The sequence below is a fragment of the Triturus cristatus genome, chromosome 4_1 (genome assembly GCF_964204655.1).
Source record: "Triturus cristatus chromosome 4_1, aTriCri1.1, whole genome shotgun sequence".
NCBI classification, from domain to species: domain Eukaryota; kingdom Metazoa; phylum Chordata; class Amphibia; order Caudata; family Salamandridae; genus Triturus; species Triturus cristatus.
In genome coordinates this window covers 311,556,689-311,570,111 of record NC_140585.1, presented here as the reverse complement: position 1 = coordinate 311,570,111, position 13,423 = coordinate 311,556,689, and the positions used below count along the sequence as shown (strand labels likewise).

Sequence of the window (13,423 nt, the reverse complement as noted above, 5' to 3'; positions counted from 1 at the left end):
CTTTCTAGATTTTATTTGAATCAGTATGACCGTGGCCCATGTTTTTCTTGTTACTTTCTAGATTTTATTTGAATCAGTATGACCGTGGCCCATGTTTTTCTTGTTGCACAGCCTCAGTGCTTTTAGCACGCATACTCCCAGCATGGAACACCTTGCAGCGAGATGGACTCATATTTTAGTTTTTTTTTCAACATTTTCACAATTTTGTATTTCTTTGCCACAGAGTAGGAATGGACCTTTAACAACGTAACAGTTCACATTCCATTGAGAACTTTTGGTTGCTAATGCACCCTAATGGCGGTGTAACTTGACGAGTTTGCAAAAGTATGGCTGAAATGAATGATTACATGTTTAAAGAAATACATTCGTTCTCGCTTTTCTTTTTCATTCTTTCTTCTCTCCCGTCTCCCGCTCTTATCTCTCACAAGTTCGCTGTCTCCCACTCTTTCCCACCGATAGGTAGTTTCTCTCTCCTTTCTCGTTCATTCTCTTCCTCCAGCTCACATGCTATTGATTTTTTCTCCTCCACTCTAACTCTACATTCCTCTATCTATTTTTCTCTTCTCTTTTATTCTCTCTCACTCTTCGCTACTTATATAAATCGTTATATAAATGCAATTACCTCCTCGTTAGTCTTCCTCGCCACATGACTAACAAAGTGAGCTTCAGCTCCACACCAGAACCCTCCAAAGCAAAAAGTCAGCCTCCCATGCCTCCCATCCCTTCCCAATATGGCCGACCCATTACACCTGACCTCTATAAGAGGCCGGCCGGCCCAACCCATCAGCCTGTTTTTTTAGTTCTGCGAACATCTCTCCAAATGCGTCAGGTAAGTGATGCCTGCAGTAGCAGGTACATGGGTCTCAGGTTGAAGGTCCTGCTCTAGCGGACCCTAGGATCTTAGACTCTCCCCCCCGCCTTTCCCCCGGTGTGCACTGTATTGAGCCGGTTAGGCTCTGCTCTAGCGGGCTGAGGGTTTCCAGTGGGGGGGGGGGGCAGGGTACTGTTTGGGATGGAGGCCGTCGCTGCCTTGCCTCCTCTGTTTTATGTGTCTCTTTACTCTGTGCCCGGTTGTCACCGCCCGCCTGCCTTTCGTGGCGCTGCGGCGGGTGGCGGCTGTGCGTGTTGTTTCTCTGCACTTTGTTCTTGCCGCCTGCCTGCCCCTCGTGGCGCTGCGGCAGGTGGCGGCTCGGATTTCTTTTTCCCTTTTCCGGTGGGATTACGACAGTCAGGTTATGCACCGTATCCGTGCTGGCGGTGGATCCTTTTGTTATTTGGCAGGTTGCAAGTTCCATATTTCTTGTCACTTATTTTGTTCGGATGTGAGGTGCTGTCATTTACAAGCTGCGCCGCCCGCCTTCCCTTCGATGGCAGGCGGCGGCGGTCGTATGCGGTTTTCGATGTACCCCGCTGGCGCCACCTGCCCTTCATGCGCACGGCGGGCGGCGGCTGTGTGATGCCTGCCTCCGCTCCCCGCTCCTGCTGCTCTCGCCTCCCGCCTGCCTCAGGTACGTGGGGCGAGGTCCTGGTCCGGGGGTCATGGGGGGGGAGGCCCTGCTCTAGCGGGCTCACTCGCTGGTTCCCCCACCTTCTGGCCCTCGCAATCCTGCCCTGCGCTCCCCCCCACCACCTTGTAACTTGATGCCCTGCTATAGCGGGCTCTGGGGTTTGGGCTTTGCCGTTTGGCAGCCCGTCTCTGTGGGGGCGGCTATGGGCTTGACTGTTTTCTACGGCAGTTGTACCTGTGAGCGCGAGGGTCCCCCGGCCCCCTCTGATGTGTGTATGTGCTATTAGGGCCCGAGGCTCGGTTGGCTTTCAGCCGTGCTAGCCTGCTGTGAAAGCGCAGTGTTTTATGCCTTTCGGCTCTACTATGCTGTTGTTTTTGTGTGCTTGGGCCCGACTCGGCCTGCGGCTGCCTTTCCCGTTTCACAGGCTACCGCTGCTCATGGGTCGCGTCTTTTTCCCTGTGTTGGGGTGGGAGTCCTGTGGTTTCCGCTCCTCCCCCACGTCTAGTGGCGTTCTGCCCGGCTCTAGCGGGCTCTGGGGCTTGGGGTTGTTGTCGGGTCGTGACTCTTTGGATTGGTGACAAGACCGCTGCCGGTGTTCTTGCACGGCGGCAGGAGTGTATGCCACGGTAATTCGTCTGCCTTAGGTTGGACTTTGTTTTCCACGAGTGGAGCTTACTACTGTCCCTCGGGTGCGGGGCTGCGCTGCGTGTGGGGAGTTGCCTCGTTTTCGCTACTACGGTCTTTTGTGCCTCCCCGTAGTGCGGATTACTCCCTTATTGTTACTGCTGTCCCACGTTGGATGTTCATTTTGTGGTCTCGGCTGCCTCCAAGTTTGGGTTGTTTTTCGGCTTTGCTGCACGTTATCTTTGGTACCCTTGCTCCCTCGCTTGCTCGCCTCGTTGGTCTACCGCAGCGCTGGTGGCTCGGTGGACTAGTGCATCCACTAGAGGGACCTGTGTTTGGCGTCATGGTCACTGGTTCGTATCCCTGCGGTTCCACTCAGCCTTTCTTCCAACTGGGGTCATTAATATGTATCCCTTTCAGTAGGGTATTTATATATCTGTTTTTCAGCGCCAAGTTGCCGCGTCGGGGTGAACGCGCGCTTTACAAATGCACAATTTTGACATTTAGTCCTCCGCTTACTGCTGTGGTGGCAATACATTTTTGTATTTTTCACTGCTGGTCTTGTCTATCTGTTTTGGTGCTGCAGTTTCTGTTTCTCTGGATCCGGCGTCGAGGTGTCATCGTACGCTCTTCCGTGCTCCGCGTGACCCTGCAATAGGGCCTTCCGGGTGTTTTTCACTCTGGTTTTCTTCTGTGTTGGCATCGGCGGGCCCCTTTGGGTTGTTCTCTCCGCTTTTCAACAGGGTTCCATGTTTTTGTCTTGGGTGTCTTTGACACGTCTGTTATTGGGCGCCTGTGGCGTTGGGTTGCAGGGCCTCAGCTTCATGGTTTGCTGTGTTGTCCCTGTCCCCTTTGTCCCTTCCGGGCTTTGGGCCTGCGGTCCTTTCGTCCTGTGGGCTCCTGTTCCCGCCATTGTTGTGCGGGGTCTGTCCCTGTCAGTTGCTTGTTGGACGTCCTCCGGGGGTTTCCAGGTGCTGTGGGCTGCGGCATGTCTGATGGGGCGGGCTGCGGTTGACACCTGTCCATCCGTCTCTGGGCTGCATCGGTGGTCGCCTGTTGTTTTCTTTCTGGCTGTTTCTGCTACTGGTGGGCTCGCCCTGTCTTGTCCAGGTCCGCAGCTTTGCCGCTCCCTCCTCCTCCTGCTCCCTGTCTCGGCGGGCGGCTCTTGCACCTCTTTCCTGACGGCTTCCTGCTGTCACCATGCTTCTCCTCGCCCCCTGGGGGTTGGGGTTTTATTATGGTCCTTCTGTTAAGGTATCCTGCCCTCTGCCGAGCCGCTCCGGTTGTCGGTTATTGGGCTCCCCTGCTCCTGTCCATGGTACTGTCGCTCTTTGGTTACTCTGCTTCCTTTGGGTGGTTCCTGTTTGGTCGGGCCGGGGGTTCGGCACCCGCCTCTGGTGGGGTGTGCGTTCTATCCTTTTTACTGCAGGGTCGCTTTTGGCAATCTCGCTGGTCCTTCTCTAAACTGGTCCTGTTCATAGGGTTTTGTTGACCCCCTGGTTTTTCCATTTGGGGTTGTCTGCCTTGGTGGGGGCCTTCCTCTTGTCATGTTTTGGGTCTTGTTGCCTGGCGGTTTTTCACCCCTGTCTGTCCTTTGTGGATCCTCCCCTTCCTGTAGGTCTCGGGGCCTCTGGCCCTTCCTTGGTTCTTTTTGCCCCGGGCCCTTCCCGCTCTATCTCCTGGTGTGGCTTGGTACCGCCTTCCCGAGTGTTGGCGACATTTGTCTTCCTGGGTGGCGTGCTTGGGTTCCTGATCTGTACTGGGTCAGTGGTTTTCCCGGTGGGAGGTTTTCCCGTCTGGCTTCCTTTTGCCATTCCTTGGCTTCTCTGGGGTTTTCCCCTGCCTTGCTGGCTCTACCTCGTGCTCCCGGGTGTTTGCGGGGTTCGCCCCGGTTGGCTTTTTGGCACATTGGTGCTGTCCTTGCCTGGGTCGTTTTTGACTCCTGACGTTCCATGCAGTATGCTCATGTTCTCCTCGGCTCTCATTCAGTGATTTGTGGGTCTGGCCTCTTTAGTGCCTGGATGGGAGTTCTCCTGGGACCGTCTGGTGCTGTCTGCTTCCTTTGGGTCCCCGGTGTTGGCTCTTCGGCCTTCTCGCCCAGGCTCCCGGCTTTGCGCTTTCCTGGGGTCCTTTTTCTTCCAGGGATTCTGGGCTTGTTTGGCCTGGCCAGGCCTTTTGTCCTGTTGGTGGTGCTCGCATGGGTGCATCTCCATTGGCATCTGCTTCTGCGGTGGTTGTCTTGGGCACTGTTGCTCATTGGCCTTTGTTTTACGTATGTGGGCGCGGGTTTTGTGTCCTTCCCCTGCTTTCTCTTTCCCTTGCTGGTTTTTGTTTCCAGCAGTGCTGTTGGGTGTCCGGGGGTGCTGGTGCTTCCGGTTCTCTTCTCCCTGGCGGGGCCCTGCGCTTCCGGTGTGGATTGTGTCCTCGTCTTTTGTCCCTGGTTTTGGGGTCTCGGGCCTGTTGGCTCTGGTGGCTCCCTGGGAGTCTTGACATGGCTCGGGCTCGTTTTTCGCCCTGCCCTTCTGTCCTTCTCGCCTTTGGTGTGTTTCTGCCTGTGGCTTTTTTCTCCCTGTGCTTTCCTGTTCCAGTCGGTTCCTCGTTGTCAGGCTGAGCAGGGCCTGGTTGTTGGCTGGCTGCTTGTATGGCCGCCTGGGTGCTCGCTTCGACGGCTCGCTTGGTCCCTGTGAGGGGCGGTCTCGGGTCGCCGCACAGCATTTCCCTTCTTTCCGGACATGGGTGGTCCTCTGGGTTTTCCGCTTTTCGCTGTTGGCCGGTTGGGTTCCCTTGGTGGCCGGATCTCTTCGGTGTCGTTTCCGGCACCTTCCTGGGTCTATTTTACCTTGTGCTTGCCTGGGTTATCTCCTTGGGGTCGCGGTCCCTTCCAGGGGGTCCTTTGTGTGACTGCGGTATTTCACCCTTCTGTTTCTCTTCTGCACCCCTTTTCATTCTTGCGGCTCTTGCCAGTCTGTTTGATTACGTCTGGTTCCGCTGCCCCATTCCTCTGGTGTATTCGGCTCTCTCGCTGGTGGTGGTCACCCATGCAGTATTGCTGTGTTTGTCAGACTGCGTCTCTCTTTCCGCTGTGGCTTTTTTGTTGGGTCACTGTGGTGGTGTTGCCCTCTGTTCGTTCGGTTCCTCTCTCTGGACTTTTGCTCCCCTCTCGCTTTTGGGCTGTCCGTTGGGCAGTCCTGGTGTGTTTGGTCCGGCTTGCTCTTTTTGGTTCTGGGACCTGTTTGCTGTTGCCTTTGGCTCCGCGCAGTCTGGTCCCGTGCCTTTCTCTGTCCTCTTTCGGCTTTTGCTTGGGGCAGATTTCCTGGCGGCACTTCGTGTCTCTGGGGTCCGGGTTTTTGTCCTTCCCGGTGTCTTTCGGTCCCGGGCTGGTTCTTCCTGCTCGTGGTTGCCTCTCTCCTGGGTGGTCCTTCCGCTTGTACTGGTCTGTTGGGTTTGCCCTATTCGTGGGCGTCCCCTTCTGGTCTATTGGTTTCTTGTGAGTTTCCATGAAGCCGCTTGGCTTTTGTATGTGCTCAATTTGTTAGTCATGTGGCGAGGAAGACTAACGAGGAGGTAATGCCCCGATTACTTACCGTTAATCTTCATTACTCCAAGTTAGTCTTCCTCACTACATGAGTTCCCTCCCTGTCTGGCTATCGACTTCATGTTGTGCTTGGTAGTTTCAGGCTAATGGGTTGGGACGGCCTCTTATAGAGGTCAGGTGTGTAATGGGTCGGCCATATTGGGAAGGGATGGGAGGCTGATTTTTTGCTTTGGAGGGTTCTGGTGTGGAGCTGAAGCTCACTTTTAGTCATGTGGCGAGGAAAACTAACTCGGAGTAATGAAGATTACCGGTAAGTAATCGGGGCAATACTTACCTCTTCGCCCTTTCCCTGGCTTTCCTCACCCCTGTTTCGCCTTCCATTCTGCCATTTACACGTACTCTACTGACCCCTAGAACTCTTGCGGACTTTCGCTCTTTCCTTCTCACCACCCCTCTACCATCTCTTTATCTTTCAGTTCCTCGTCCCGTTCTCGCTTTCATGTATGTTTTTCACTATTTCTCCTGACACCTTTCTCCTTCACTTTTTTCTTCCAGTCGCCCTTTTTGGGTGCTGCGGCCTTCAGGAGCATTGCATGGCGGCGCCCAATCCTGGTGGCTTGGCTCAGGTCTCCCAGGGCCCCCGGCGCAGCACCCGGCTGTGAGCAGTATGCAGGGTAAGGTCGGTCAGTGAGCTTTATTCCTTTCTATGTCTGAACGTGTGGCGGCACAGCTCATCTCCATGTTTCTATATAGACATGGCTGGGGTTATTCCTACATAGTGTAGACTAACCTCTGCGTATGCCGATCTGTGTCACTCTTTTTAGATCTTCTTCTCTCTCTACCCTCCCCCCCAACACACTTTTTTGTTTGTTTTTGCTTTAATAAGCGCAGCGCTGTCTTCACGGACACCGCGCTATGCAATGCAATAGGTGTTGCTTTTGGTATTGTAAATACAAATGCCTTTTAATTTTTACAATGTCAATAGCTCAAAATAATGTAATTGCGAGACCTATTGCATTGTAAATGCTTGTTTTGCCAGCCTCCACAGATTTAGCGCAGTACTCTCTCTGAAGCTGGGGAGGGACGATACTTCAAAGGCAGGGGACGGGCGGGCAGGGCTTTAACTGAACCCTGGCCGGGCCCGCCCCTATCATGATATAAGTGCACGGCCGGTAGCTGCTGCCAGGCCAGGCTGTGCAGTGCAATGCAGTGAGGGCATCAGTCTGCATCATATTCATGATCATCACATTCTGTGGAGCCGGACTCAGCTACCACCACCACGGTGACCTGACGACCGTCACGCCACCACGCTCCAAAAAAAAGCAGCGTTGGTTTGGCATGGTGATGACTTAACTTATACAGTACTTAAATGACCTGCTGTACAGTACTCGTGGTGGGCCAGGCACCTGCGCACTCACTCCCTCCCTTTAGTGACCGACTGGTTCCTTAACCGTTAGGCGGGACTGGCCACGGTATTGCACAGTAACTGGCTTTGCATGTGGCATGCCTTGAAAGGATGAGACTCACGGTGGGGTGCACGTGCGTCTATTCTAGGGCATGGCAATCTGGAAAAAAATCTGCGCACGCTGCCGCACAGCCCCCGCCCCGTCCCCAGAACCAAATCCAGTCTGCCCAAATCATATTATTAGCATCATGGCTACTGCCAGTGGCTACTACTTAACTTAGTACTTAAAGTTAGTTTACCTGTTCTGTACCCGAAGATGGCCGGGCTCCAGCGGCCAGCCGGGACACTGACTTGCCTTATTGACTGACTCAGTTGTTCCTGTTAGGCAGGAGTCGGGACTGGGACCCTGGTGGTATTGCTCAGTAACTGCGCCAACGCCGAGTCTACTTACAGTGAGGAGGTAAATTAAATATGTCAATTGAATTCAGTATCAACTTCAATGCAATATGTGAGGTGCAGAGTGTAGACCCAGCCCTGATGAATAAGTGCCAGTGCTAAGCACCGGAAAGCACCGGCACAAATTACCACTCTAGCACCACGGACTAGCCGCTTGCTAACCATTTATCAGTGCCTGCACTACTATCCTTTTCAATCCAAATAAGATAATATCCACTGCTCAAATTGATTTCATATTTCACTATGCTAATTCACAAATAATCCTTTCTGAGTTCTGGAGTAGCGTGCTACTCACAGAAAAAGCTCTTCGATGCCTTGTCAGATGTAGTAAGCGCTATATAAAGGCAATTACAATCACAATTAACTTCTCAGAGTGAACAAAATACTCACAGTGCCCACAGTGGCATGGCTGGTCTTGCCCTCTTCGACGCTCGCGGCGACGCTCACGGCGACTCTGCCTGGCACTCCCATGGGCACCCCTGTGGCCACAGCTACAGCTGCAGGGGGGCTGCTGAGGTGTGTGCTGCGCATTACAACTCACCTCCTCACGTTCACGAATCATTTTCACTGCATGACGTATGCCTACGTTTAAGGGGAGAAAAAGGAGAAAAGTTAAATTAGTGTGGTGCAGCAATGCTCCTGCGGCACCAGGAGCTGACAGCTGGAAACCAGCAGGTCTCCCCAGACTAGAGGTGGGCGAGCCACTTAAAACTCTAGCCAGATGCTGGGCTCTGGCTCAGCTCGAGGTCCTCTTGGAACCACGAGCCCAAAATGAGCAAAGCTTTCATGTGGCTTCTGCCTGCCGCCCTGGCTTTAACCTCGTGCACACAGTTAAAAACAAAGCAATAACATTCAAGGTTAAAAGGAGAGACACATCGATATCTGTTTATTGCTGATTTGTACAAAGTGAAACCAGAAATCCTAGGATTAATCCCGGCTTCCCCGCTTAAACAAAATGCTTGATCTTAGGCAAATATTTTGTTTCACACAAAACCTATTCAAAGGGATCATTTCTAACTTATCCCTAGTTAATTTATAATTTGATAGTTTGGAAAATGCCTCAACTGGAAAGAAACCAGGCAAGGAATCTCTCGGGATATTATTATCGAGCAAGACATCATCATCTGCGTATGCCCAGTATTTACACCCCCACCTCAGAGCCCACAGGACACTCAAATGGCAGAGGTTGAGTTTTTAAAATAAATCGCTTGATTTTGTATTGGGACCCTACACTGCAGGTTTTGCAGTCTTTAAGAGCTGTAAATGATTAACTAATAACTATGCGTAGGCTTCCCTGTTTTCATTTTCTATTTTTAGTAAATTTTGGCGGGGTTTTTTCAGTGTTTTCAAGTGATTTCAATACCTTAAAAAAAGTGGTTATCAGTGGTTGCACATTTTCGTGCCATTAAAAACAACAGAAACAGTGGTTTTCCGGTGTTTATGGAACTTTTTGCTTTTATTATTGCTTGCTTTCTGCACTGATAGTGCATAGTATATAGAAAGTGTATGTACAGTGTAAATGAGGTCCAAATACATTTTTACAAATCAAACTTATCGTAGTACACCATACAATACTTCTTCAGTGAGTCTTTGGTCATGCACACTCTCTCTTTCCTTCCCATGTAAACTTTTATCTGTGAAAAGGCCCTCTCAACATTGGCACTTGAGACAGGCAACGCCAAAATAACCAGTACACAATTTGCTTACTCTGGACACTGACAAAGACATAGCTTTCCATGCCAATACTGGTGCACCTGAAGATTATGATTCTCTGCGACAGGTTCTGCAACATATACGTTGATCTGGGCGCATATGCCCTCAGAGTTATTGAAGCGGTCAAAAATGAATCAGCACTTTTGAAACTCCTGAGAAAATTTCCCTTTACTGATGGGATCTATAAATTGTGCAGAGTACCACAGTGAGGCTTCATTGACTTCAAATGCTATGGTTGGTGAAGGGCTATTTCTCATACATTGTAACATTTCTTTGCTTACCAAGTGGTAAGCTCTCTAACATGGAATATGTTGCAGTGCCAAAGTCACCAAAAGTGTCGCCCAGCCTACTCTCAAGGAGATGTTTCACATCTACACTAATTATGCTGAACACTTGGTAGACGAGGGTGTTTTCAAACCCTAGTTTTTTTATTATGTCCACTGCAGTCATGCTTTCCTGTAAAAAATCCAAGAATGCAATAGACTGTAATTTTTTTCAAATCACTATCAATATGTGACCAAAGATCCTCACATTTCTTGCCTTTGGCACCATCACTCAGTAAAAGTTCTGTAAACGTTTGCCACATGTAATAATGTAGCATTCGTGGCCTCCAGGACTGAGAACCACTAGCTAAGTTACACAGTTGGGATGATGCTTTCGTTGAGCACAAGAAATATTTGCATTTTAGTTTCTGTGCTTAACAAAACCCTGCACCAGAATGGACTTAAAAGTCAATAGCATTCTTCATTAAATATGAAGATTGTAAAGATGCTTTCAGCATACCATCTAACTAGTGGCAATGATCTCTTACAGGGAAGCACTTCAGTTTAGGTATCAATTTTGACAGATCCACACACAACCTTTTTATATACGTAGCTGAATCACTACAAATACAAACAAAATCACTCCAATCTTTGTTGAACTTGGTAAGAACTTTTTGCAGCAGCATTCCAAGTGACACTGCGTTCCATGTTTTCCAAAAGTCTGGTGTTATGTTTTCGCCAGTAACCCACATGCTTTGTGACTGCACTCTTTTCACATATACCTGTCACTATACCTTGCATTGAATGTTTAAAGCCTGGGGTGTTTGGCAATTCACCAACTATAATTGATACACTTGAAAAGGGGGCTGATGCATTAAGGGTTGTTACCCATTCTCTGTGGGTAAATGTGATGGTACATATTGGGAAAGATTCTTATGAAACCTAAATTTTTCCTATCAGTGAAAGATTCAAACGTAGCCAGAAAATCAAATATGATTTTGATATTTCCTGATTTTCTACAGTTTATAAAATAAATAAACAACACCTAAAACATGCTTCTAACCCCTGGATCTTTGGACCAAAGACCACAAATCTGAAAAAGGAAGAAAAAACTATGTTTTAGTGACATCCCTAAACAAGAAAACTGAAGCAGAATAAGGTTAGCCCGGTCTTTCTTACTGCTACCTTATATAGCAAAGTTATATTGTATTGGCCCCTTCAGGAAGAAATTAAAATGACTCTTTCAATCTCCTTTTCCTTTCTTAGAATGGCATTTAGTTTGTGGCTGTGCAGGTTTTTTTTCAGTGTTTATATGTTTACCCTGATGAGGGCTATTACCCTTCCTGTGTGGTTTTATCAGTTTTTATAGGTTTAAATGTAAAACTGGACAGCCTAACTATGCGTTTGGTATGACACCCCTCAAAATCCCAACACCCTTTTCAAGGACATAACAGTTTGTGTGAGGGAAACAAACAGAGATTAAATGACTCCAAACTACATCCAACTCATTAAAAGGGTGGCCTCCTCTACCCCATATAGAAATGATTAGCTTGCAGTTTGCGCCAGGGCCTGCATTAGCTCTAGTGGCACACAGTGCGATAGACTTTCTTGGCACCCCCTCCCTCCACGGATTTCCTCACTGCCACCCTGCAACAGTGCCCCTCATCTCTCCATAGTCCCTCTCTGGCGTGCATTTAACTTTTTTTTTGTAGTGCTATGCGGTATCTGTTCACCACCCACGTCGCTTGCACGTAGAAAATACCAGAACATTGTAGAGTAGACTAGAACAGTGGAACCTTGCGGTCACGAAGTTCTAGAATGAAGAGTGAGGCGCCTGCGCGCTCCGGAATTGGCCGTTGGTATGCTGTGGGTTAGGTGTATGAAATAAACCTGATGCTTCTCTTCACTCTTTGGACTGCTTATTGAGTCTTATGCTCTTATCTTGCGTTGGACATGTTACTCATAGATCACTCACACTCAGTTTTGTGATTGGCATGGTACACGTTCTTTGCAGCGGCACATTATCCCTCTGTGCTACTTTGTAATGAGTCAAAAATGAGACAAAATTCCATTGTCTCACCAGCAGTAACATTAATCACCAGAGTTATCTTGACATTTTTATTGTTACCTGAAACTGCTGGATGCACAAAAAAGCACAAGGAAGTTCACGTGCTTTTAAACACATAAGTTATTTTTTAAACACATCGCAGCTGCACCGCCATTGGCGGCTCCTCCGCTGAGAAAAAATGAAAAATAAAATGATAACATCTTTATAATTTTATTTGCCGTCGCTATGTGGTTGGGTTAGGGCGGGTGGGGCTGGTGTCACGGGGGGAGGAGCGGTGATAACATCTTTATCATTTTATTTGCCGTCGCTATGTGGCTGGGTTAGGGCGGGTGGGGCTGGTGTCACGGGAGGAGGAGCGGTGATACCATCTTTATCATTTTATTTGCCGTCGCTACTGGGCTGGGTTAGGGTGGGCGGGGCTGGTGTCACAGGAGGAGGAGTGGTGATAACATCTTTATCATTTTATTTGCCGTCGCTATGTGGCTGGGTTAGGGTGGGCGGGGCTAGTGTCACAGGGGGAGGAGCGGTGATAACATCTTTATCATTTTATTTGCCATCGCTATGTGGCTGGGCTAGGGTGGGCGGGGCTAGTGTCACAGGAGGAGGAGCGGTGATAACATCTTTATCATTTTATTTGCCGTCGCTATGTGGCTGGGTTAGGGTGGGTGGGGCTAGTGTCACAGGGGGAGGAGCGGTGATAACATCTTTATCATTTTATTTGCAGTAGTTATGTGGCTGGGTTAGGGCGGGCGGGGCTGGTGTCACAGGGGGAGGAGCGGTGATAACATCTTTATAATTTTATTTGCCGTAGCTATGTGGCTGGGTTAGGGCGGGCGGGGCTGGTTTCACAGGGTGAGGAGTGGTGATAACATCTCTATCATTTTATTTGCCGTAGCTATGTGGCTGGGTTAGGGCGGGCGGGGCTGGTGTCACAGGAGGAGGAGTGGTGATAACATCTTTATCATTTTATTTGCCGTAGCTATGTGGCTGGGTTAGGGCGGGCGGGGCTAGTGTCACAGGAGGAGGAGTGGTGACAACATCTTTTTTATTTTATTTGTTGTCGCTACTGGGCTGGGTTAGGGTGGGCGGGGCTAGTGTCACAGGAGGAGGAGTGGTGATAACATCTTTATCATTTTATTTGCCGTATCTATGTGGCTGGGTTAGGGCGGGCGGGGCTAGTGTCACAGGAGGAGGAGTGGTGATAACATCTTTATCATTTTATTTGCCGTAGCTATGTGGCTGGGTTAGGGCGAGCGGGGCTGGTGTCACAGGAGGAGGAGTGGTGATAACATCTTTATCATTTTATTCGCTGTAGCTATGTGGCTGGGTTAGGGCGGGCGGGGCTGGTGTCACAGGAGGAGGAGTGGTGATAACATCTTTATCATTTTATTTGTCGTCGCAACTGGGCTGGGTTAGGGCGGGCGGGGCTAGTGTCACAGGAGGAGGAGTGGTGATAACATCTTTATCATTTTATTTGCCGTAGCTATGTGGCTGGGTTAGGGCGGGCGGGGCTAGTGTCACAGGAGGAGGAGTGGTGATAACATTTTTATCATTTTATTTGCCGTAGCTAAGTGGCTGGGTTAGGGCGGGCGGGGCTAGTGTCACAGGAGGAGGAGTGGTGACAACATCTTTATTATTTTATTTGTTGTCGCTACTGGGCTGGGTTAGGGTGGGCGGGGCTAGTGTCACAGGAGGAGGAGTGGTGATAACATCTTTATCATTTTATTTGCCGTATCTATGTGACTGGGTTAGGGCGGGCGGGGCTAGTGTCACAGGAGGAGGAGTGGTGATAACATCTTTATAATTTTATTTGTCGTCACTACTGGGCTGGGTTAGGGTGGGCGGGGCTGG

At 49.8% G+C, this 13,423-nt stretch overlaps 1 protein-coding gene across 1 annotated transcript in view; it reads right to left on the bottom strand.

Moving 5' to 3' along the window:
- Nucleotides 1–13,423, bottom strand: part of LOC146854850 (uncharacterized) — a 45,337-nt gene that overhangs the window by 22,568 nt on the left and 9,346 nt on the right. The window contains exon 2 of the mRNA XM_085652224.1: nucleotides 7,919–8,110. Coding sequence (XP_085508350.1) covers nucleotides 7,919–8,110 — 192 coding nt within the window. The remainder of the gene's footprint in view (nucleotides 1–7,918; nucleotides 8,111–13,423) is intronic.